General features: G+C 36.1%; 2 protein-coding genes across 3 annotated transcripts in view; one reads left to right on the top strand and one right to left on the bottom strand.

The window, feature by feature from the left end:
* KCNMB3 (potassium calcium-activated channel subfamily M regulatory beta subunit 3) overlaps positions 1–13,390 on the bottom strand; it is a 50,436-nt gene extending 37,046 nt beyond the window's left edge. Inside the window, exon 1 of the mRNA XM_023526370.1 lies at positions 13,047–13,390. The gene's annotated coding sequence lies outside the window, so the exon portion shown is untranslated. The remainder of the gene's footprint in view (positions 1–13,046) is intronic.
* Positions 13,391–13,544: 154 nt separating this feature from the next.
* Positions 13,545–26,418, top strand: ZNF639 (zinc finger protein 639). Of its 2 annotated transcripts, none has more exons than XM_011383116.2 (6): positions 13,545–13,664; positions 16,941–17,012; positions 17,649–17,717; positions 18,744–18,854; positions 19,525–19,659; positions 19,802–26,418. In XM_011383116.2, exons 3-6 carry the CDS (start codon positions 17,660–17,662, stop codon positions 20,953–20,955), a joined length of 1,458 nt encoding a protein of 485 aa, XP_011381418.1. In that variant the 5' UTR covers positions 13,545–13,664; positions 16,941–17,012; positions 17,649–17,659; the 3' UTR covers positions 20,956–26,418. The 2 variants fall into 2 exon arrangements, with proteins under 2 accessions (XP_011381418.1, XP_011381411.1); XM_011383109.2 differs by lacking the exon at positions 13,545–13,664 and adding an exon at positions 13,706–13,891.
* Positions 26,419–26,776: the final 358 nt, after the last annotated feature.

The following is a 26,776-nucleotide window of genomic DNA, read 5'->3' as shown; positions in this document are numbered from 1 at the left end:
AAGAGAAAAAAAACTTGCTGCATGCAACAACTTAGATGGATCTCCAGGTCATTATGCAGAGTGAGAAAAGCCAGTCTCGAAATGGCAAAAATACAGATATGGAATATAGATTAGTGACTGTCAAAAGGTTAAATGGTAAGTATGGGTGAAAAAGGTACATGTGATTTTAAAGGAGTAGTACAAGGGAGTTCTTTGTAGTTATAGAATAGTTCTGTACTTTGATTGCAGTTATGGTTACAGGAACCTCACAGGTGATAAAATGGCATAGGACTATACAAACACATTGTAGCAATGTCAGTTTCCTGGTTTCGATACTGTACTAAAGTTACACAAAATGTAATCATTTGGGGAAACTGGATGAAGGGTACACCGGACCTCTCTGTATTGTCTTTGCAGCTTCCTGTATATTTAAAACTATTTCAGAGTAAAAAGTTTAAAAAAGAAAACCCTCCCCCCCCGCCAAGTGATTTATATGCACACAAATTTTTGAGAAACATTGATTCTGTTCGTTAACTCAGTCACAAATACTAAACAAGGAGGAATAAAATTATAATTTGCTCATTTTGTTAGTTAACAACCTCGTCACCTGGGGAGCAATAATTAATTAATTAATTAATTAATTAATTAAAAGCCCAGGTTCCAGACTAACTAAATCAGATTTTGACACAATGATTTTCAGATTCTGGGTTGAAGATTCTGCATTTCCAGAAAAACCTCAAGTGAATAGCAAAGACCAACTGCCAAGAAGGGAGCATCACTAGACTAAAAAGATGTGGTATCACGTAAGCAGGTGTTTTTAACATGTATAAGAAAACTAGTCACTAATATACTTGCTTCCTTTTTATCATCTCATCAAAATAGTAATAACAACTGCTATCACTCAAAGTATTATGAGATTCCAAGTTGTTCTGGAAAATGAAATATATTTTCAAATGCAAGCTAATAAAATCTTTATTTACAGATATTCCCATAATCGCTAAGTATGTGTACATTGGGAGGAAGGGTCCTAAAGACACCAAAATAGCCTGCAAGGATACAGAAGAGAGCTATGGAATGAAATGTCTAAGTTGTTCTTACACTAAAGTTGGGAGGAAGCATCCTTTGCTCTCAATCAGCAAAGCTGTGAGAATAATGAGTCCAGACTGCTGGGAGCCATCCCTAGCTGAGGTGTGTCTACTAGTAGCCATGCCGCTCCCTAGTCCCTCCATCCCCACTGAGCACCAATAACTGTGAGGAAAAATGAATCAAATGCATGACAAGGGTTGGGAAGGGGGGTGGGGTAGAGAGAGAGAGAGAGAGAGAGAGAGAGATAGAGAGAGAGAGATTGTTTCATGGTTTCAGTCATTTCCACCTACCTTCCTTTTTCAGTTATTATGATTTTAAAATAATGTTTTACTCATATCAAAGTAATATAATATATATGTACATATTTTTTAAGTTAAATCATTTTATTAGGCTTATAATACACAACAGCAGTCCCTTCTCCCTGTGTTTTCATATGGCGGAAGGGACAAGGGGGCTCTCTGGGGTCTCTTTTATAAGGGCACAAATCCCAAACACGAAGGCTCCACCCTCATGAGCTAATCACCTCCTAAAGGCCCCCGCCTACTAAAAACATTACATAGGGGGTTAGGATTTCAACATATGCAGTTTGTGGGGAGATAAACATTCAGTCCATAGTAAGACCTATCTGCTTTCTTCTGCAGACTTTCATGCTCCTATAGACTTTCTCAAAATTTCAGTCCCACTCATATTCATACCTGTTGTGTCTAATTTGAGCCTTTCCAAGATGCTGCTGTAAAAATTGGCGTGCTTTCTTAGATCTAACTACCCTCTAGCAGGCAGTTAATCTAAGAAAATGAAAATCAGCCCTGCTGGTAATCGGACTGTGATTTTCCTAATAGAATGTAAAAATGTTTCCAAGGGACATGGACAAGGTCACATAAATAGTATTTCCATACAAGGCCATATCACAGTTGCAAAAAATGACTAATAGTCTTTTAAGTGATTGCTGCTTTGTTATCAATAACATCCCCAGCCTGGTTTGGTTCCTTCAGTCTCCCCCCAAAAATGATTTGAGATATACAATTGCTGAAATTCCCCCATTTCTCAACATATCCCATCTACAGATGATAACCCACTTCCCTGATCCCTTCGTAGAATCATGCATCACAAACCTAACCCTATAAGAATTCCTTCTCAGTTCTCCTTTATTGGAATGCTTCCAAGATTCCTCGGGGGTGTGTTCTCCATTGCTTCAGAAAACTAAGTAAGTGCTCACTTCAGTAGCACATATACTAAAATCAGAAAACTAAGTAAACATAACTTTGTTTAACTCCAAGTGTGTTCCTGATGATCTCTGACTGGAGAATGTTGACAGAATTCAGGTTTCTATGGTCTGCTAAGTTAGTTAACTCTTATGTATCTACATCCAGCTTCTAAAATATTGTTGATCCCCCCTCCCCCCACTTCTCAGGTTGCCACAACTTGTATTTGCTCCTTCCTGGTTATTGTGAACCAATATTCTATTGCCTAAGATTGTTTAAATTGAATGTCTATCACTTGCAACAGGTTCCTGTCAGTGTTAATAGCAGAAAATACACTGGAATAGGAATCGGTGAATGATTAAATCTGACATAGCATCTCCCATGCTAGGCATATAAGCCATGACATTTGAATGCTGACTATATATGTATGTATATCCCCAGACCCAGTCCTTCTACAAAGTCTTAGACGTGCCTACGAAATCCTACTTGTATGTTAAATTCAACAAGACAAAACCTAATCATCCTCTCTTGCCACCAGACTTGCTCCCCTCGTGCATTCCCTATGCCGATTAATCTACTTCTTAATCAGTCACACAAGCCAAACCCTGGGAATTCATTCTATACCATTCCCACTTCCTCACCTCCAAACATTCTATTATCACCAAGTTCTGACAATTTTACCTCCTAAATACTTCCTGTTCCTCTGTCCTTAACACAACTGCCCTGTTTCAAAGTCTTTATCATCTGTCTCCTAGAAAAATGCAATGCTTCTAATTCTCCTCTTCACCTTCAAAGAGACATCCATACTGTTGTTGCTAGAAGTCACCATTAAGTTGAAAATCTGATGGTTATGCCACTGCTTATCAATGGCTTTCTATTCACTACAGAATAAAGTCTAAGCTCCTTAGTAAGACAAACAAAACCCTTCCAGACCTGGTCCTTGTCCATTTTCCCAGTCTAAAGACACATCCAACTTCAATTTTAACCATTTCTTCCAGGAATACAAAAATCATGTTTGTGTGTTTCTCTTTTCCTTTGTATATGCATTCCCTCTGGACAACAATCTTCTCCTTCTTTGTCACATGGCTGATTCTTACTAATCTTCCAAGAAGCACTTCACACCCCACACTCCCAAGCCCAGGTAACATTTGTCCAACGCAAAAGACAATCAGGTCGTCACGGTATGGGCTTTCTTTTATTCCACTTTGTATTCTCCAGTGAGTACCATAAATGACAGCACATGATATGCAATCAATAAATATTGTTATTAGCTAAAAATACGATGTGATAACTATATGATGTTTTATATGTTTTGAGCTTCAGAGTAACCTCAAAGGAAAAATCTTCGTAGATACACAAAAGATTATGATAAATGAGTCAAAGCATACAACCATAAAAACTCATCACATCACAATGGAAGACAGCAAGAGAGGGAGTAAGGAACAGATGTTCTAAAAAACAGTCAGAAAACAATTAACAAAATAGAAATAGTAAGTCCTTACCTATCAATAATTACCTTAAACATAAATCGATTAAATACTCTAATCAAAAGACATAGAATAAATGAATAGACTTAAAAAAAATGAAAAACAATGATATGCTACCTATAAGAGATTCACTTTAGCTTTAAGGACACACACAGGTTGAGAGTGAGGAGATGGAAAAGGATATTCCACGCAAATGATAACCAAAAGAAAACAGGAATAGACTTTAGCTCAAATAGACTTTAAGCTAAAAATAATCAAAAGACACAAAGATGGTCATTACATAACTATAAAGGGGTCAATTTGTCAAGGAGATATAACAATTGTAAATATTTGTGGACCTAACATTGGAGGACCTAAATATACCTTATTGAAGTAATGGCTTTTTTTTGCAAAAGCTTAAAAATCCTCCTTGGATTTATTTCAGTTAGTGAAAACAGGTACTAATGTAGATCTCTCGTAAAAGTGAAGTGGCATAACACAAACTTTCAGAAAGTAGGGGATACTCTTTGCTTTATGCCATTTCAGCTTACAAAAAGAACTCTACTTTTAGATAGCAGGGGAAACATATAAAGCAAATACTAATGGAACTAAAATGAGAAATAAACAGCAAAATGGTAACACTTGGGGACTTTAATACCCCATTCTAAACAATGAATAGATCTAGACAGAGAAATTATACGGAAATAGTATATTTGAACACCATAGATCACATGAACCTAACAGATGTATACAGAATATTTAATCCAACAGCAGCAGAATATACATTCTTTCTAAGTGCACGTGAAACATTTTTTAGGATGGATCATATATTAGACCACAAAACAAGTCTCAACAAATTCAAAAAGAGAAATTATATCAAGTATCTTTCCCAACCACAATGGTATGAAACTATAATTCAACAACAGCAATTCAAAGAGAAAAGTCTACCTATAAATGTACACATTAAAAAAAAAAAAGATCTCAAATAAACAATGAACTACCTGAAAAACAAATAAAACAATTCCATTTACAATAGCATTAAAAATAATAAAATACATAGGAATAAATTTAACCAAGGAAGTGAAAGATCTGTACATTGAAAACTATAAGACGTTGATGAAAGGAATTGAAGAAGACACAAGTAAATGGAAAAGTATCCCATGTTCATGGATCAAAAGAATTAATATTGTTAAAATGTCCATGCTGCTCAAAGCCATCTCTATATATAATATAGTCAATGCAACCACTATCAAAATTCCAATGGCATTTTTTTAACAGGAATAGAAAAAGCAATCCTAAAATTTGTGTAAAACCACAAAAGACCCCAAATAGCCAAAGCAATCTTCAGAGAGAACAAACTTGAAGGCATTAGACTTCCTGGTTTCACACTACATTACAAAGCTATGGTAATCAAAATGGTATGGTACTGGTAAAAAAACAGACTCATAAACTAATGGAACACAGTCAAGAGCCCAGAAATAAACAAATGCATTCAAAGTTAACTAATATTTGACAAGGTTGCTAAGAATACTCTTTAGAGAAAAGATAGTCTCTTTAATAAATGGTGGTGGGAAAACTGGGTATCCACATGTAAAAGACAAACTGGACCCTTAATTTATATCACTCACAAAATTAACTAAAAATAGATTAAAACTTAAATGTAAGACCTGAAACCATAAAACTTCTAGAAGAAATCATAGGGGGAAGTTCATCCATGTTGTTGAAAATTGCAGGATTTCCTTCTTTTTTTTATGGCTGAATAATTAATATTTCACACATATATGCTACTTCTTTATCCATTCATCTATGGATGGACACTTAAGTTGTTTCCATGCCTTGACTATTATAAATAACACTGCAATGAATACAGGAGTGCAGATATCTCTTCAAAATAGTGATTTCACTTTTTCTGGATATAAGCATACCTCATTTATTGTGCTTCACTTTATTGTGCTTCACAAATACTGCATTTTCATCAACACCAAGACAAGATGCTCGATGAGCAAAAAGGTCACAACTTGTTGAAGTCAGATAATAGTTACCATTTTCTAGCAATAAAGTATTTTTAAATTGAGTTATGTACATTGTTTTGTAGACATAATGCTATTGCACACTTAATAGACTACAGTATAGTATAACCCAACTTTGGTATGCACTGGGAAGCCAAGAAATTCATGCTACTCCACTGTGATATTTACTTTCTTGTGGTGGTCTGGAACCAAACCCACAATATCTCTGAGCTTTATCAACTGAATGGTAAATTCATCTGTAATTTTGCTAGTATTGTCCAAATCTTCCCCCAACAGTTGCATCACTTGCATTCAAGAAATTACTCATTTCTCTGCAACCTCTCCAAAAGAGATTGTTGTCAGGTTTTTGAATTTATGCCAATCTGACAGTGAGGAATGATAGCTGGGGATAGTTTTAATTTGAATTTATGTTACTATGACTTAACCCGGGCATTTTTTATTCCATACGTTAAAGGGCCATCTCTGTTTCTTCCTCGGTGAACTGTTTTACCTCTACTTTTGGAAGGCGCACCTCTACGTCTTACACGAGCAGTGCCGCGTACTCAGTGGTAACCACGAGAGCTGCTTTTAATGATCCAGAGAGTTTACCTTTCCCGAACTTTGACTAGCACAGCAGTAGCATAGCTTTCGTGTTGTTGGCATGGGAGTCAAAAAAACGGAACCCTCACAACCACCTCTCCCTACACCTCCTTGGACAGAGCTGCGTCTTAACATCACCCTTATCTTCAAGGGAGGCTTAGAAAACATAGTTTTAAAGTTAGACACATTTTATTCTCCAGTTTAATCAGGATTTAGTTCATAAGAAAGAAGTTAAGATATATGCTAGATAGGGATCTGGAAGTCTCAGTTCAACAATCTATCTTGGTTTTGTTTAACCTTTACAAAGATAAAGCTGGTTGTTTTGTTTTGAGACTCCACCTGCTTTTTGTAAAGTAGCAAAGACTAAAAGATATCAGATTCCTTAAAGTGTGTATCTTTGGAGTTATGTTTGTAACACAATTTAAAACATTTGAAAGTAAAAAATGTAAATTCATCTTCCACAAATCAGTCATATAAAAGAAGCTGGGAGGAGTTTTTCCAGCTTAATTGAGACTATAAAGACACGAAAAGTAGGTTTGATTATGAGCTTTGTTCGATCTTATGAACAAACCAAATGAAAAAAAAATGTGTGATACAGAAATTTGTGTCTCTGATGGTATTAAGGAATTAATGTTCTTTTTGTTAGTTGTGAATATGAAACTGTGTTCATTAAAAAAAAATCCATATTTTATAGAGAAGTATGTAAGAGTAAAATGACCTGGGATTTTCTTAAAATACTTAAGAAAAAGGAGGAAAAGAAAAAAGGAAGGAAGGAAGATGGGTGAGAGAGGAAAAGGAAAAAATTAACAAGAAAGAAAACAAGGTATGGCTTGATAATTATTGGAGAGATAAGTATATGAAGGTTCACTTATATTTTCCCTATTCTTGTGTGTGTTTGAAAAAGTTTATGAAAGCCATGAAAAATACCCAAAAGGCATGCAGATTAAAATTTGAAACAATAAATTTAGTGAGATTATTGTCCAAATAAACTACCTTGTGAATATACCAAACCTCATTTTTATGAGCAAATCAATGATACATAATTCATTTTAAAATCCTTAAACAAAGAGATGTCACATCTGTGAAGAGCAGAAAAATCAAGACCTGCATTCCTTATGATGTTCCTCCTTAAATCCTTTTTTTCTTTTCTTAGTGGTTTCAAAATACCTGAAAATGCTGTAGCTCAAAGGATAACTAAGCTAAGCTTTTTTGATATTACCCTTCCCCTTTAGACTCCACATCAATTTTCCTATTTCAAAATAGATTTCACACTTCAAAATATATTTGGAGAGTGGGGAATAAAAATGAGAAAGAATGCCTACCAAATAAATCTTCACTATTAAATATTCTTTGAACACACAAAATGAACTAAAATGGTACAAATATTTACACTGTGGTACTAATTTCATACATCATTTCCTTTTGTCCTTCATTCATGCAATAAATATTAGGTGATTTCTCTGGGTCAGCACTGTGCTAGGCTTTGGAGATTAGCAGTCAACAAAGCAGACTCATTGCTTACCTTCACAAAGCATACAGTCTACTGGGAACACACCAAACAGTACCCATCCATCCACTTTTATTGTGATTATTAAGCATTACAAATAATTATGATATCTACATAAGAAACATCCAAACCTGTAGAAAATTTTTATAAGAGTTTATTTGAGCCAAACTGACGATATGCCAGGGAGGAAGGTCTCAAATTCAAATGCTCAGGAGAATAACAGTTTTGCAGTTTCTTTTATGCATTTGAAATTGAGGGAACATAAGAAAGATTACTTGGAGGTGGGGGAAGGCAAAGCAGAGACTGGATTATAGGCTAGTTAAGATGTGTTCTCTTGAGGGTGAATATGGTTTATTTCAAAGGTATGTTAATCTAGATGTATATTAACAATGGAAGGAGCCTGCTTAAGGCAAAGATAAGCTTTTTCTTAAAATGTTATAGGCCTGGGATGTGACTACCCACCATGACCTACCCAGTTAGGAATTTACAGTCAGATCACCCTGTGATGTTACTTTCACCCACAATGACTTTCTGGTTTTTGACTCCCATTGCCAACAACAGGAAAAGCAACACTCCTCAGTTTGTGCTAGTCAAAGTTTGGAAAAGGTAAACACTCTAAAACTATGGACAATGAACACACAATGCAATATATAGATATGCCTTACTGTTGAATTGTACACCTGAAATTTACTGGATTTCGTTAATCGATGTCACCATAATAAAAATAAATAAACTGTAAAAAAAAAAAAGTAGCTCCCATGGTTACCATTGAGTATGTGGCACCACTTGGTGTAAGATATGAGAACTGCTACATGAAAATACTCCAAGAAAATTACAGTTCTAACAAAATTCCATAGATTTTCAGTGTGGCCTGATAGGACTGCCATAGAAGTAACTAAAAACATATTTTCGTATTGTCCCCTGCATAGTGGCTATCACAGTTAGCTTGTAAATAGTAGGTTTTAATAAATGCTTGTTAAGTGAATAAATAACTGAATTTAAACACATAATGGAAAATAGATTTTAAAGATTCTGTTTTTTAGCCTCAGACCTTGGATGAAGGAATGTATGAACTTAGCCCTTATATCAGTCAGTGATTATTGAAGAATTAATGATTCTTCAATAACAAACAACTGCAAAAGCGTATCAACACAACAAAGGTGTTTTTCTTTCTGTCTCATGTCTGCTATGGGTCTTGATAGCTCTCCAGACAAAGGAAGGGAGGGCTAGAGAAGAGAGCACTGGAAATGAAATGCCTCCACCTAGAAGTAACAAATGACACTTCTACCGACATTTTAATGACTGAAGCAAGTCACATGGCTCTTCCTAACTTCAAACAGGACAGGGAATAATGCCTACCACAGACCTAAACAATCAATGAGTTTTCTTCCTAGGGATAACAAATATACCTATTTACTGGGGATATGCTTCCTTTTTGTCATCAATTAATCTCAATCTCTCCTGACATGATTCAGCCTTCAGATCTTCACGGGTACACGTGTCTGAGTTTAAATCTATCAAATGGATAAAACACTTGACCTTCATTCCCAGATGCTGTAAAGTAAGTACTCTAGAAAATGAAAAATGCCTTACCAATACTATAGAAAGTATCATTATTAATACCTAATAAGTCTAGTCAGATTTTATTCATTCATTCATTTGTTCAATCAGTTAAAAAAAAAAAAAGACTAATAGCAAACAAAAATTGAGTACCGAGTGAAAAAGTTGTATAGCCTCACAGAGAACTTGATCCAGCATAACGTCTAGGTAGGCTCTCAGAGATGAGATTCAGGGAAGGAGAAATGGAGTAAGCTAAAAGATCTCTGTTTCATTTTAAGAAAGCAAAATGTCTCAGTAAGTTCACTGGCTAGATCTGGACTTGATGGTTTTGAAAATACTGGGCTAGCTGCTTAGAGGACCTCTGCTGTGTAGGTGGCTTAGAATTATGGAGCCCAGGTATCTCTGTTCGGGATGTGAGGTCTCTGACTTGAAACTATGGCAGGCAGCTGCCTCATATCTGAGTCAGAAGTGCATCACTAGTCAGGTCTGCACCAGTGTCAGCGGGCTAGGTGGTCAGTAAAGAGTTTATCAATTCATTCAACAAGATGCATACCTAGATTCTTTACCTGCCCCATCCTCCTTAGACCAAGCTAGGCTGCCTGTCATGTGCTTCCATAACACACCTTACTTACCTTATGTAAGTTTAGTTGTCATGTGCTAGTGCTGTTTAATTGCCTATCTTGTCTAGCCTACTATGAAGACCAGCAGAGCAAGGACCATGTCTATCTTGCTTACACCGTACCTAGTTCAGTGGACATAAGGTAGACATGCAATAAATATTTTACTTAAAAAAATGAATAAGGCTCTATGCAAGACACCATGCTAAGCAAGGAGATGGAGCAGATTTGAATATAATAACATCAGAATTTGGAGCTGGTGGAGAGACAATAGAATAAACAGGGGTGGAGCCAAATTTTGTGAGGACAGAAGCTTATGCAAATTGAAGGGACCATATTAAGAAAAAGAATATAAAATTATAAATACAGAATTAAGTACCTCATCTTGGAAGAGGTTCATGCAGTCAAGGGAACTTGAAGCTTAAGCTTCAGTACCTTCACAGTAAATGCACCTCTGGTGAGAAGTGGACCTACTGTACCAAATACTGTGAAATCTTTAAAGAGTGATCAGAGATCACTGCTGAGGGAAAATCAAAGATTTCATAGGAGAGATAATTATGAGTTTTATCTTATAGACAGAAACAAAGAAAAGGGATTGCAGGTGGAAGAAACGTGCTGAAACACACAGATGAGAAAGAGCCAAAGATTATCTGTGGAATAGTGAGAAGTCCTTTTTGGCTAGTGTGGGTACAGAAAGCCTTAGGATAGTGATTTTCAAAGTGTGATCCTGAGCCGGCAGCATCAGCATCACCTGAGAACTTGTTAGAAATGCAGCTGTTCAGGCTCCAGCCCAAAACCTATCCAATTAGAAACTTTAGAGATAGAGCAGAGAAATCTATATTTTGACAAGATCTCCCAATGATTCTGATAGAGCTAAAGTTTGAAAACCAATACTAGGAAGTTACTTGAGCATCAAGCTAATTTGTTATTACAAATTTAATTTCCAGCTGTTATACAAATGAAGAGAAATAAGAGAAAAGGATTATGACAGACAAATAGAGACTTTTCCTCTTCTCATACCCCAAAATAAATTTCAGATTAAAAAGTTAAAGTAAAAAATGCAACCAGATATGGACAGAAGAAAAGATTATTTCAGCATAAGGCTAATAATAGAACTTATAAAGGAAAATATTCATAAACTTGCTTTCACGACAATTGAAAATGTTTGTGCCATTAACAAAATTAAAAAACAAAAAACTAGAAAGAAATATATGTAACATATCTCAAGAAAAAAGCTAAAAAGTTTAATTTTAAAGAATATATGAACAGTCTGTAGGAAAATAGGCAAAAGACAAACTGCAAATTCACAAAAGAAATACAAATGGCCAATAAACACATGAGAAAATATTCCAGTTCATAAAAAACAAGACATACAAATTAAAATGGGATGCTGTATTTTACTTACCGAATTAGTGGAACATTGTTTTAAGATGGAAACAACTTAATCATCCACTATTTAACTGTATGATCACTAATATTTGAATCCCAAGGTGCTGATAACATTAATAGCAAAGAACATTCTGGCTATATAAAACAGGGGCAGGGGGAAGCTGTTACAAAATAAGAAACAATAATATCCTAATTTCAAAAAAAAATTCTATATGGATATAGAAATAAAAATAAGAGAATGATATTGAGCAAAATGTTACCATGGTTAGCTCTGGGGTGTGGGATTATGATAAATTTTTCTTTTGTCCTTCATATATTTTTATTGTCTCCATTATATGATAAACATGAATCCTTTTACCAATCAGGAAGAAATTAAGCTATGCTACAAAATGTGGCAATAAGTTGGAAGAATGATGCTTCAACATTCCTCCAAAGTTATAACAGAATATAACAAACTCTAGAATTTGGTACTCTTGAGGATTTTATCCTTGCAGCCACCACCCTCAAGTGGAAGGAGAGGAAAAGGGAGATATAAAAATGAAACTGGACACGTACTCCAGCCAATCCAAGAATCTCACTTTGCTTTCGATTTGTGATTATGTTAGACATGTAAATATTGTGAATCTTTTATTTACTTTGTTGGGTAAGTGCAAATAGTGTGGGTTTGTTTGTTTAAGTAATACACGGGGCGGGGGACGGGGGGCGGGGCTTTCACTACGAAATGCATGTTTGGAATAAAACTTCAGCCTAGAATGTGAAGATTTTGTTTGGCACAAAGCAGGGTGAGCAAAACTGTAACTTAAAATGGTCCCATATCACCCCCTTGTGGCTTCCACTGTATCAGATTGGGAAACAGCCGAACCAGCCAAGAGAGAGCAATACATATCGTTCTTTATAAATTCAACAAACATGCATGGATTCCCTATTCTGTGCCAGGTACTACTATACTAGGATAAAACGCCACTAAATCTCTTTGTACTTTATTTAGGCAACGCAGGCGTTCGTAAACATTCGTTTATTTGGGCTGAGCAGCACACACAAAACTTAGGTCATAAAAGTTGAGCCTCGCCAACTAGGGTTTCTTTAAACATGGCTTTCATTTCATAAACTATGTAAATGTCTAACCGATAGGCCATATACTTGAAGAAGCTAGTAATCAAATAAAATATATATATGGCTTTATCTCCTGGGAGACAGTTGATGGGACCGGAGTAAGGTCTTTGATTATTACCACACAACGGCTGGTAAGCATGTGGTAATCAGAAAAAGCACATGGATAAAAAGGCAAGGATCGCTGCCTTGACTATCCAAGTGACTTTGGGCACGTGATAATCCACATGGGAATTATTCATCCACTTAACAATCACTTGAACCCGGTGCCGTGGCTACAAAAACGAGCAAGACCTAGTCTTTTTCTAATTTGTAAATTGGGACTATCCTCAACTCGTCAAAAAGATTCAACCTATGACCACTCTTAGAGATCTTCATTTTTTAAACTTGTAAGCCTGTGTTCACAAGTTTGTTTATGCTTATTTAATTTAATCCTCGCTACATCTGCTCATAGAAACTCAAGGTTGGAAAGGGAAATAAATCATCTAATCCAAGCCCCTATAAATTCGCATTAATCTCACCAAGATTTCTTGAGTCAAGGAAACCACCTGAAGCCTAAAAATAACTCACGATCTTCAAGTGTCGCCCTCCTGCCCCATGGACTGGATCCCAGCCCTGCGTAGTTCTTTGGCGAACATCAGTAAAACCATGACGCAGTTGTTGCCCTTTTCGTTGTCCCCAGCTGGCTGCTGCCACTCGTAGAGGTTCGAAATGCCATATGCCTGGCCCATCCCGTGCAAAACCATTCTCGCTCGTCCCCTAGAGGAGCCGGGTGGGAAGAGGGGGGCGGCTGGCGCGCTGAGCTTCTACTTCTTCGGGAGCAGGAGGAAGGGCCGGGAGGGCACGGGGGCAAATTCCCTCCGCCGCCCGCCTGGAGCCGTTCTAGGGGGTGGAATCACCCTCTCGGCTCGCGAGGAGCGAGACCGCGCGCGTAAGGCGCCTGCAGCGGCGCAGAGGTGCCAGCAGGGGGCGCGAGCCGCCGGGCCACCCCCGGGGCTAGAGGCTGGTGGTCCGTCCCAGGGCGGGTGTGCGGCGAGGCCGCGCTGTCCTCTCCCCTGCCTCCACTCTCACCTCGTCACCTCCCCACCCCCACCCCCTGCAGGCCCCCGAGGTGCGCGGCGCAGGCGCGGAGCGAGGTGGTGAGTGTGGTCGCGGATCTTGGGCCTGGGGCCTGGCGGGCAAGGCGTGGGGCGCGCGGGAGGGAGCGGGGCCTGCCCGGCGGCGTGCCCGGGAGCGCGAGGTCCAGAGCGGCGCCGCCGGGAGCCCGAGGCTGGGGCTGCGCGGCCCCTCCGCCGGCGCTCGGGCGCCTCGGCCGCTGCCGCCGCGGAGCTGCTCTCGGGCTGGCCGGGCGGGCCCCGGGGACCTGGTGAGTGTGAGGCGGGGGCGGGCCGGCCGGGCGCTGGGCTGCTGTGCGGACCGCGGGCATGCGGGCGCAGCTTCCAACGGGAGCGGGCAGGAAATTGAGGACGGCGTCTTTTAAAGCGAAACGCTGCCTTGGTTTTATGGCGGGATGGCGGTCCCCTCCCCCATCCCGAAGGCAGTTCCATACCCTGCGGAGGACGCCGTCGCCCGGGGTCTTCCCGGCCCCTGCTGCTTTTTTCCTTATGGCGCTTTAGTGTCAGGGCTTGGGAGTCTCCGCTAGTCGCCAGGCCTAGCTGTGGCCGTGCGTGGCGCTAGGGTGAGGCGGCTAGAGTCGGGCGACTTCTGCCTGTCCCACGGATGAGCATGTCCCGCGGCGTCTGGGCTCCAGAGGCCTGTCGGTGCCACGCTGGCCCTCCGGCCCCGCCAGGAGGCACGGTGACCCTCCCGCAGCGCATCCCCGCGCTCGAGCCGCAGCCGTAGCCAGCAGGCGTGGGTCCAGGCACTCGTGTCTCCCGCTGTAGTCTAAGCCACTCTTTAGGGTGCTTCTAGACCCCTTTTGGTTTTGTTTTTGGTACAACTTAGGCATATGAGTGATTTGAAGCATTTATCTCTGCAAAGAGCTAAAGATTTGTACTTCAGCAAAGACTGACAATAAGTTGTTGGACATTTAAGTGGATTCTAGTTCAAGCTCTCCTGAAACATTTTTGTGTTTACATTTTTTCATCAGGGAAACATATACTTATTTTAAAAGGGGTGAAAAAGACTGCTTCTAAAACTTTAGTATAAAAATATAGCTTTTTATTGTAAATGCTTTTATACCCATTAGAAAGAATATTTACATTGCATGAAAGGCCTTAAAAAAAGCTTATTCTATTTGATGTAAGTGCTGACTGCCTATTATGTGTAGTCTGTTTTGTGCATAATATTCTTATTGTTGAAAAACAGGTGTAAAGATGCTGGCATGTATTTTGTAACTTGCTTTTTAAAAATAAATGTTTTGTGTGTCATCTCATTTTTGTAAATGTAGAATGTATATGCATACCTTGGCATAGGAAAATATCTAGATGTCTGTACTCTCAAATGTTAACTGGTTTATCTGGGTGAATGAATTCTACGTAATTTAATTAATTAAAAAATTTTTTCCTATTTTTTTCTGCAGTGACATGTATACATCTGTAATTTGTTTTTAAGTGAGGGAGGGGGACTGAGTGATAAACTGTATGTGATTCAGAATCTTACCCATGAGAGAAGCAGTGAGCAAATGACATCTCTGAGTAAAGAGCCAAACTTCTTCATCGGGGCAGTTATGTGTACAAAATGCATAAAAGCATTTGCTGAAATGACGAATGGTTAGCATTTCTGGCCTCCAGTGGGCATTTTACCATCTTGTGGAAAGGAGATCTGATAAGCATTTGGTTATTGCTCAGCACCAAGTAGGTGTCAGATCTTTTCTGACCAAGATGATCCTATTCCTTTCGCCTGACATTCTTACTCCAGGCCAGCTTGCAACATTAATTTTAGTGCCATGCTTGTTTTTGTTTTTTTTTTTTACTTTTTTATCCTTTGTGTTTGAAAAAATTGGAAAAGTATTCTGAAATGTCAAGAGGCTTCTTTTAATATGCTCTGCTGACAATTTTCAGTGTTCGCCGATACTCTCTGAGCCTTTAGAACATGAAGTGTAAAGTTTTTGGCCATAAAAATTCTGGAAGTGTACAAAAGCAGTGTTAGGAATAAATCTTGAAATTTTAGTTTATTACATAAATATGAAAACAGCTTTTCTTGACTTTTGAATGCACTTGATTGGGATGGGCTCAAGAAATGAGCTATTTTGTTCGGTAAGATATTATATATATTGATATGATTTTTATAAATCTTGTGGTTGTCAGTTTCTTTGGATGATTTCCTTCCCCTCCTACCAGTTGGTGGCTGAATAAGAACTGGAAGCAAGATGTAACTTACTGGTTGGTAATAGCAGTTAGGATTTACTTACGCAGTTATTCAAAACCCAGGAGTTAGAAGACATGCTTTTTGATCTCTGGTTCTGCCAACTTAGTTGACTTGACTTTCAGTGAGTCTGTTTCCTCATCAGTAAAATTGGGGTGGGTTTGATAGTAGCCCCTGTATATATTTCAGAATTGTTGTGAAGATCAAATAAAATAAGGGTTAGGAAGCTGATCAAGAAACTAAAAAGCACTCTTATTATTGTGTGATCACGATATACCCAGAACTTAGTGAAGCAACAGAAATAGTATGTGCACCTCAAGTTCCTCACCACTAAAAATAAGATGGTCTTGGTAATGATGCCAAATTCTACCTGCTGTATATCATCTTGTTGATAAGAAAAGCAGCATATAAAGCCAGAGAAAAGCTCTTTTTCTGACATTTTTTACTTTCCCACTGCTACAGTGGAAAGAACAGTAATCTGAAATGGAAGAGGTAATTCTGATTCTGACAGTAATCTATTACTTGATTTTAAAGCTTGGGCTTTAAAATTAATTAGACATTTGTTCATATCCCAACCTTACCACTTACTAAGTATCCCCTTGACTTTTCTATGCCTCAGTTTCAGTATCAATACCAAAGCGTAAATAACAATTTTGAGAGTGTCGTGAGTTTTGCATATCGTACTTATTCATAGGATTAAGTAAATGCACAGCCTGATACATAATTGCTGATCAATAAGTGACCATTATTCTTCAATTGTTAAATAATCCATAAGGACTTAAACAGTTAAAAGTCTGTGATTTGGTGTTTGCTTACATTATATTTGCTTTCATTATGGCTGAATAAATTAATGTAGATTTGTATTCCTATTTTGGTGTCAAGATGTAGCTTTAGAAGGTAAATTCATTTCAAAGAAATGACATTTATACATACTCATATTTGTCAATATATACAATTTTTAGTATTTAGTATGTTCAACAGAATATTATATTTGAACTAATTCTATATAACTTTCCAGTTGATTAAAGATCTTGGTACCGTTGTATTCTTGAGTCTCAGAAATGAACTGCATTTTTGCTTATATGATTTCTGTCATGTTTTTCCTACAGGCATTTTTTACCATCTGTGAAAACTTCCCTGTAATTTATTTTTCATCAGTCCCATATTAAGAATTGTACCAAGTAAGTAGAATGTGGTAAAACATATGAGTCACTTTTATAACAGTCCACGAGAATTTAATTGCACAATGGTTGCCATACTTGTTTTGTTCTCAATAGAATGTTGAATGTGACCTCATAAGTAAGAAAAGGATTTTTTCTTGAAAATTGTATTTTGAGTTTCTGTATGATGTGTATTTTTCCTGGAAGCCAGGGGATCAGTATAAATTTGGGAAAATATTTTTTAAGGAAGCATATCCACCTTTTGCTTGAAAACTGTTTCAAAATATTCCCAATTGTAAGAAATGTACCTGTTTTATTCTTAATATGGCGTGATAGGCTCGATTTATTTCTTTATAAAAAATAAACATAAGACTTACTGTAATTATTCAGTAGATATCGCAACTACATCAGCATTTGAAAAAGAGTTCTCAACCTCAATACCAAAACAGAAATTGGTATCCTGCCTTTGAACTTGATCAGAAAAATAAATCCAAAATATAAACAGAGAGGCATTTCTTAACATTTTTCTTATGAAGTAAATTTTCGCATAGTACATACATTTTTTACTGCCAATAAATTCTTTGGTTAGAAGGAATTTTTACAACAGTATTAATAATAGTTATTTGTAACATGTTTGTTAAATTCTTCCATTTTTAGATTGAAAAGATATGAATGAGTATCCTAAAAAAAGAAAAAGGAAGACTTTACACCCTTCTCGTTATTCAGGTCAGTGATTTATTTTCAAGTTGAGCTGTGGATTAATTTTCATGCAATTGTATTCCCATCTTATTTTCTCATAAATCATTGGATAAGAGTTCAATATCTGGGTCAACTTTTAGGTAAAAGAAAACTTCAAATAAATTCTCTGAATATATATTCTTCATTGTCTACCATGTGCTAGGCACACATCAGAACTTACAGCCAGTATTTAATCCTTACAACTTCAGGGTTTATAGATGTTTAAAGTTAAATATCCAAAGCTGTATACTTACCCAGCATTTTTGAGATTTGCCTGTGTGCTTCTCAAGTTTGTGCTTAAGGCACTGTTAACTATAAACTTGTTGGAAGATATTTTATATCATTTACATATTTTCCATCATTACAGTAATGTATCTTGTACATTACTTTCAGAAATGTGACCTTCCATTTTGATTGTAAAGTTTTAGATCTTTTGATTGAGATTGGCTCTGCTGACTTGGCAGAGAGGTCTTGGTGGTCATCTGTAAATAATATACCTCACATACATAAACTTGGGCCAGTCTCAGGCATTCCTCTTAGCCCACCCAACCTACACATTCTTCATATTTGAGGAAATTAAGCCTGGTTTACTACTTACTGTCCCCTCCCAGGCAAGACTTGAAATGACTATATTCAGAAGCCCCAACTGGTCCTCAGACCTTTTCCCCTATGCATTATGCTTTCTCTACAGTATGTAGCAGATCTTCTTGGTAGTTAATGCAGTGTTTTTTGCAGTTAACATGTTAATTGCATATTTATATTTTGTGAGATTCTGACAATAAGGCAAATGTATCCTTGTGTGCTTTAAAGTATTTTATATTGTATAATTTGTGGTTCTTTCAAAGTTCAGTGTAATATCAGATCTAAAATATAAAAGCTATCAGAATTTAGGGACATAGTAGTACTTTACTGCACATACTAGGAAAATTTATATATGTTAGATAAGGGAATAGCTAATTAAATGTATATGTATTTTCCGTGCTTGAAATTTTTAAAATTTTATTTTATGTTCAGATTCCTCTGGGATAAGCAGAATTGCAGATGGATTCAATGGAATTTTTTCTGATCATTGTTATAGTGTCTGTTCTATGAGACAACCAGACTTAAAATATTTTGAAAACAAAGGTATATCTAATATTTTCCAAAATGTTTTTATTTAAATTGCTTTTATGTTTTCATTTATTCTCTATTTTAAAATGTGGGCGAGTTATGATTTCAAAATGAGCAAGTGTTTAAATTTGTTTAAATGTTAGAAAACAAAAGTTTTATATGAAAGCAAGTAAGTGAATTTTAATTTTTAACATTATTTTGGATATATAAATAAAAAGCACATTTTCTTAAATCTATTTTAGTTGGCTAGGAATTGGCAGCAAAGCAGAAGTGACCCAGAGTTGGGAGCGTTTATGGTGAAAGGTTAAAAATAGTGTTACACACAGTCCTTCCACTCAGCTATACCTTTCAGTCTGGAGGGCTAATAGAAAGAAAGAACAGAAGGTGAAGGGTCTGCGCTGAGGGAATAAAGGCTTTATTCAAACAGTATTTTAAACTTAAAATTCCTAAGTAACTTTAAAAAGTGTATTCTTGTCCCAATGGGGCATGGAAGCAAAATCATTTGCTCGTTTAGACAGATTTTCTGTGTCTGATATATGTAACATCTTTTCATGGCAAAAACTATGTCTTTAGTTTCTGTTGGAATTCAAAGTTATACTTAAAATATTTGGTACTCTGTGTTATAATAAGTAATGTTTAATGCTTCAATATAAATAATTAATGTTTTTCAAAATCCTTTTTACAGATGATGATTCTGATACAGAGACATCAAATGACTTGCCAAAATTTACAGATGGAATCAAGGCCAGAAACAGAAATCAGAACTATCTGGTTCCCAGTCCTGTACTTAGAATTCTAGACCACACTGCCTTTTCTACAGGTTAGGAAAACTATAAGTAATAGCATTTACATATTGTGTATAGATCAGTGAAGAAATAATGCATAAAATAAATGTTTTGCTAGTTATTTATGTAATAGGTCTTCTTTAGTAATAGTAATAATAGGCTTATTTTATTTTTCAGATAAATCTGCTGATGTTGAAATTTGTGATGAAGAATGTGACTCACCTGAATCAGTCAACCAACAGACTCAAGAGGAGAGTCCTATAGAAGTTCATACTGCTGAAGATGTTCCAATTGCTGCAGAAGTGCATGCAATTTCTGAAGATTATGACATAGAGACAGAAAACAATTCCTCTGAGAGTCTCCAAGACCAAACTGATGAAGAGCCACCAGCTAAACTTTGCAAGATTCTTGACAAGAGCCAAGCTTTGAATGTGACTGCCCAGCAGAAATGGCCTTTACTGAGAGCTAATAGCAGTGGCCTCTATAAATGTGAACTTTGTGAGTTCAACAGCAAATATTTTTCGGATTTAAAGCAGCATATGATCCTGAAGCATAAACGTACTGATTCAAATGTGTGTCGAGTATGCAAGGAAAGTTTCTCTACCAACATGCTTCTGATTGAACACGCCAAACTGCACGAAGAGGATCCATACATTTGTAAATACTGTGATTATAAGACAGTAATTTTTGAGAACCTCAGCCAGCACATTGCAGACACCCATTTTAGTGATCACCTTTATTGGTGTGAGCAGTGTGATGTACAGTTCTCCTCAAGCAGTGAACTCTACCTGCATTTCCAGGAGCACAGCTGTGATGAACAGTACTTGTGTCAGTTCTGTGAACATGAAACAAATGACCCAGAAGACTTGCATAGCCATGTGGTAAATGAACATGCATGTAAATTAATAGAGTTAAGTGACAAGTATAACAATGGAGAACATGGACAGTACAGCCTTTTGAGCAAAATTACCTTTGACAAATGTAAAAACTTCTTTGTATGTCAAGTATGTGGTTTTCGGAGTAGACTTCATACAAATGTTAACAGGCATGTTGCTATTGAACATACTAAAATTTTTCCTCATGTTTGTGATGACTGTGGGAAAGGCTTTTCAAGTATGCTAGAATATTGCAAACATTTAAACTCACATTTATCTGAAGGGATTTATTTATGTCAATACTGTGAATATTCAACAGGACAAATCGAGGATCTTAAAATTCATCTAGACTTCAAGCATTCAGCTGACTTACCTCATAAATGTAGTGACTGCTTGATGAGGTTTGGAAATGAAAGGGAATTATTAAGTCACCTTCCAGTCCATGAGACAACTTGATTATTCTCTTTAACTTCCATAATGTTAATGTAAAATAATAAATATGACTTTTTTAGAGACGTTAAAATGGATTATTTTAAACAATTTATGAGAATTGCCTTTAACAAGATTTTTTTAATTGTCCAATTTTCTTGGCTTTGCTACATTTTTTAGTATACAATTATATCCTAAATTTGGTCTTTTCAGTGCACAGGAGTTCATGGTAGTTTGAACGACTCCTGGTGACTATCATCCTGTTTCTTGCATGTGCTCTGATTTCATGAATTAATAAGAAACAGATGTACTAAAGAAACTAGTTTTCCTTCTGTAACCTTAGGTGCTATTAACTTCTTTAAACTCAAGACAAGCTCAGTTTTTCATGTAGGAAGTCGTTAAACTGCTGCACTACCAGCACTAAAATCCAACATAAATACAGTTAAGTCCACTTACATTCCCATTAATAAGAACCCAGACCATCCTTTCGCATTTCCCGTTAGTAATCATCTCCAGCGTAATCACTGTATTCTCTATCTGTGTGATTCTTTTAATAACACTAGAAAGTCGGTGTTATAGTAGAAAGATCTGGTTTTCTTGTTGGTCTTTTTCTTTCATAACATTTCACAACTCCTTACCTGTTCACATTTCATTTTCAGTTATGCACCTACAAAGTGATGCCCAAACTTATGATGTCAAATCATTTATTGACTGAGAAAACCCACCAATGTATTAACATAGAATTAGGAAGGTCTGGGAGATAAAGGATTGCTGGCGTGAAAATGTATGCTAGTGTCTTGTGGCTACCATAATGAATTACCACAAACCAAGTGGTTTAAACAACAGAGTTTTATTGTCTCAGTTCAAGAGCCTAGAAATTCAAAATCAAAATGTTGGCATAGTTCGTTCCTTCTGAGGGCTGTGAACAAAGGATCTGTTCCCAGCCTTCCTCCTTGGCTAAAAGATGGCTGTTTTCATGTTCACATGGTGTTCTCCCCATATGCAAGTCTGTCTCCAAATTTCCCCATTTTACAAGGACATCAGTGATATGAATTAGGGCTCTTCCTAATGACCTCATTTTAACTTGATAAATATTTTGAGTTACTGGGCCCAGGACTTCAACATATGAATTGGGGGGAGGGAAAGAAAGATACAACCACAAAAGCAACTTCTTAACTAGCAGTATCAAGAAGAATTGTGTATCACTGGCTTCAAATTTAATGAACACTGTAGCTAACAATATTGTTTTGGAATATTGATATAGTTGAAGAAACATTTATGACCTATGGTTTTCCCACTTTAAATACCATGAGAATTTAGTCTATTTTGAGAATGGTGGCGGGAAAAAGTATTTTCAAAACCTACCATTTTTATCTTTACTATTTTTTTTACATGGATAACATTTTCTATTTTACTTTGTACACATAAATATTACCAGTAAACACAGTTGATATAGAGATGGACCGATGACTTTAAAAATGTTTTAAGAGAATTTAGGGGGTTGTATAAAACTAGCCATTTAATGGCTCAACTAATGACAGATATAGAAACTTGTATTTAGGAGGGGAAAATTATTCAGGAGTAAACTGAAGGCCTTGGTTCCTGACAATGCCCCCCTGGCTTTCGATGCCAAAACCATTTGTGCAAAATCCCTGTCAGGAGAAATAGGATGAAGTGATTGGCATGTGCCAGTGTGGATGGTGGCTAGCCCGTGATAAAGGAGCAGGGATGGTGACTGGACACCAGACTGGTGGCTGCAATCATACGCAGGACCCAGGGTGGAACAGCAGCCTGGGGAAGTCATATCTTCAGTGCACTCAAAAACCCATTTTTCTAAACTTTTCTAAAGTTTTCTAAATTTTTCTATACTTCTCTCAAACAGTGTATCTTTAATATTTTGTCACCTATGCATAGCTGTATTCCTAGAAACTACCATTCCATCTGATTAACTTTCGAGGCAGGGCTGGCTGATAAAATATTTTCTAGAAGACTTAAAATCATAGTTTAAATTAGAAGAGAACCTTAGAAACCATCTGGTCTAAGCCCTCTAGTTTCTGAGTTTCTCGTAGAAAGAAACTTAGGTTGTTATTAGGTCAAGGTCACAAAACAGTTATAGCATACAGGAGTGAATCCAAGTTATTTGACTTCTAGTCAAGTGATGTTTCCATTACAGCATGTTACATAAAAATCTAAGCTTTGTCCTTGGGATGTTTTTCATGACTACTTAACTTAGCCATTCAGTTGCCTTCTTGGTAATTGTTTTTATACTTTTTTGATATATGTCCAAGTCTAGGAATTTGATTTTCAGGAAACAAACTTAAGTAATGCCTTGGTGGGTTTTTAAAAATTCTGTATTTTAATTGCTTTCATTTCATCAAGTGTTAGTAATCAGACTGTATGAAACTGAAAAGATTAAATCCAAGTTTTAGAAATATAATTTTGTGCTTTCTGATGAATCTGCAGCTTGAGGCAACATCCCACTGACAGCTTGTCCAATAAAATCTTTTGGCTTTGACTCAGCTTTCAGATAAATCTGACTGACTATAAAATTGCTGAGGTACCTGGTCTATATTTTTAGCTTAACAAACTTCTTTGGAAAAACAAACCTACCTAAAAGGAAATTTTTCTAACTACTTCTGGTTTTCTCCCTCTCAAAGACAGGCTTATCCACTGTACACTTTGTGACTTGAACCATGATTCAAGTGTGAGAAACCAACTGATAGTGATGTTTATTTGCACTACAATAGAATTCTTGGCAGCAGTAAACAGTGCTGATGAGTTTTCTTTCCTTGCTTTATCTTCATCTTGCAATGAGTTATTACTTTTGAAATTCCAAAGCATTTCCCTTGTATTTGGGGAATTTGAAATTCCCTAAAATTTCAAAGTGATTGTGTACTACTCACTAGCCTCTCTTCCTACTTGTAAATTTGCCAGTTTAACCATTTTAAATCGCCTGTCTTAGATTTCTCTGAATGTATATCATGACATATTAACCAGTTGCTCAGTTTCACTGGGCCTGTAGCAGGTTGTTAAGTGATTGCTGAATTGTGGGAAGATAAAGTATACTTAGGCTGTTTTCTTCCAATAGATTAACACTATTCCTAATTTTTAAATCTGGTTTACAAAGCATTGAATTTCTTAATTCCTGGCACTTTACCATAAACCTTAATTTATTTCATCAATCTTACTACATTATGCAACTAGTTTAATGTAATTCTCAAACTACTGTGATTAATTTTAAAGGAATATTAATGCCTAAAAAACACTAAGTTACGTAAATTTGAAAAAACTAATAAAATCAAATGGCCACAATCCTCTTGGGAAGCAGATTGGCTTACCAAAAAACTCAATACTTATTAAGAATTTAAGTGAAAATAAATAGTTAAGGCCAAATGTTAATGAAGAAGTAAATTTGGTTAGGTTACCCGACAAGTAACAGTCTCATGCCTATTAATTAAAAATAAAATTTGGAGGTAACTTTGCCTGTAACTTTCAGTTCTGATGACTGACGATACAGAGTATCTACAGGAGAATTTTTATTCACAGCTTTGAGTTTATGGACTTACATACACTTCTTGTATTGGTCTAGCTTTACATAAATTAATCTTTTAAGACATTAAAACCTAAGTGAAAAAATATGTACATTTGTGGTGTAAAATATAAATTCACAAAGCTAAAAGTTGTCACATGTAATTTACATGTTTATATGAAGTTATATGTTCAGTTTGTAAGTTTAAAAACAAACTTTTAGAAGCCTAATTAGAGTTGTTTGGAGTCTGCTTCCTACTAGAGATTTAAAAATAGTTTTCTCCATAAAGACTTCCCATTTTAAAGCGTGAATCACCACAACTTTTTATTAAGTTCATTCTCCTTAATAACCCTACCTGAACCCAAAATAAATCACATTTCTGAAAAGTAATTTCTTCATTCTAAAAACAATTTTCTCACATTGCTAAATAAGAATATTGTATTATCTACTAGTCTAATCCCATACCTTAAGAGAGATGGTTATTTCAACAGCTTTTAAAAGATATTTTGTTATTACAACCTTTAAAAGTTTATTATTTATTTTTGGTTTTAAATAAGCAAATGAATATAACCTGGATAATCTTTTTTTCTTGCTAAAAATATTGAACTGAGTGTCTTATATCCTGAAAAATTTAATGAAAAGTATCTTTTGAATGAAACTCCAGTTTTCTAGTTTTTAATATCCTGATGGTATCCACTGCTGAAAAACATTACAATTGGAAATAATTGATACTTTTGCCCTTACTCTTCAGAGTAAGCTGAGATCAGGAATTGGAAACATACCTATCAAATGTGATTTCTGGTAGGTAATTATTTTTTTCTTTTTTAATCCTTGCCTAATGGCCATTCACCATGCTGTTCTAAATTTTGGTTGGCAGAAATTGAGACTATTGAATTCTGTTTTCCTATCTACCCTGTTCATTTTATTTAGGGTTACCTCTATGGCATTATTCATGTTTATAAAACATTTTCTTCAAACTATATTCTGTGGCTGATTACCCTCATCTTTGCAACTCTTCCTCACTTTACGTGGGTTTTCAGAAAGTCTCAAAGATTAAGTCTTCCCAGTTAGCAAGATGAGAATGGATTTTTCTCTAATTCTTCCTTCTCTTCTTTGAACTGTGTTAAAATAAGTTACTGTCTTCACACTACATACCATATCGCTTGCTTTTATACCTTGTAAATATTTTATGTATTCTTGTCTAATAGTTTGTGCTGAATTTATAAATTTCAATGTGTCTTTTAAGCAGAATATCATTGCACAGATCTTTTTAAATAATTCTTTATGGTTACAAGAGTATGGTTAAGTTCCTTATGGCACTAATCCAATGTTCTTTAGTGAACAACTAAAATGCTAAAGTAGAGAAACTAACCTAGAATGACAGAATGTTAGCCTGGAGGGTACCTCAGAGATCATCTAATCCAGACTCATAAAGTGTACAATATATTTTATTTTCATGGTTGTAAATTCCACGTTGTAAAATTTAACTAGCACATCAAATGTGATTCATGAATATTTTTACTTAGGACAAAATGAATGTTTTAAGAAAAAAGCATCTTGATTTAAAGAAAAACATGAAGTAAATAATAATGATACATGGACATGAAAAAAATGAGTAGGTGATACATGAATGACTGAAATTTGAGAATACAAAATTCTGATCTGAACTTGTTTATAGCTTAGAAAAATGGTTCTCTAACATTAGTTAAACTTTTAAGCTAGCACAAACAGGACTGCTAACTCCCCAACACTTTTCTAAGAATTTTCTTTAGAAAAAGTTAAAATGTGCCATTTTTTTTTTCATGTAATATATCAGATACCTGAAGAGAGAGAATGACATATTAGAGAGCCCTGGACCAGATCATATAAGACTTTGATTTCTAATCCCTGTTCACTAACTATAAATCGTGTGACTGTACCCATGAACAATAGATGTAATATTATTAAATTTTTCTCAAATACTCCATGGACTCTCTGCAACTCCTTAAAAATTTCTATTTTACTACTCTTCGATTTAACAGCTATGGAATATCTACTATCAAGCCATTTACTCGGGGTTACATAGATAAACTATGGTTCTTGTCCTCAAGAGAATTACCATACAGGGCAGGAAACTTTCTGTCACCTTTCTGAACTCCAATTCAGTTAGATATCAAATTGAGTGTCTTTTGTTTTTAAGTATTTGCTTAATGCACAATGCTACCATAAACATTCTTGTATGTGTTGAAGTGTTTTGGGTTTTTGGTTGTTGAGGGGAAGGCTTTTTTGTTGTTGTTTTGTTTTTGGTATACTTGTGATTAAATACTTCCAAAATGTTAA

Source organism: Pteropus vampyrus, unplaced genomic scaffold, assembly GCF_000151845.1.
Source record: "Pteropus vampyrus isolate Shadow unplaced genomic scaffold, Pvam_2.0 Scaffold14, whole genome shotgun sequence".
NCBI lineage: Eukaryota > Metazoa > Chordata > Mammalia > Chiroptera > Pteropodidae > Pteropus > Pteropus vampyrus.
The sequence above is the reverse complement of the archived record's forward strand: the minus strand, read 5'-3'. Positions and strand labels throughout refer to the sequence as shown.

Bases quoted from the DNA above. Each gene is read 5' to 3' on its own strand.
- ZNF639 (XM_011383116.2), top strand. From the start codon at position 17,660: ATGAATGAGTATCCTAAAAAAAGAAAAAGGAAGACTTTACACCCTTCT. The intron at 17,718-18,743 runs GTCAGTGATTTA...TTTTATGTTCAG, and splicing joins ACACCCTTCTCGTTATTCAG to ATTCCTCTGGGATAAGCAGA. The intron at 18,855-19,524 runs GTATATCTAATA...TCCTTTTTACAG, and splicing joins AAAATATTTTGAAAACAAAG to ATGATGATTCTGATACAGAG.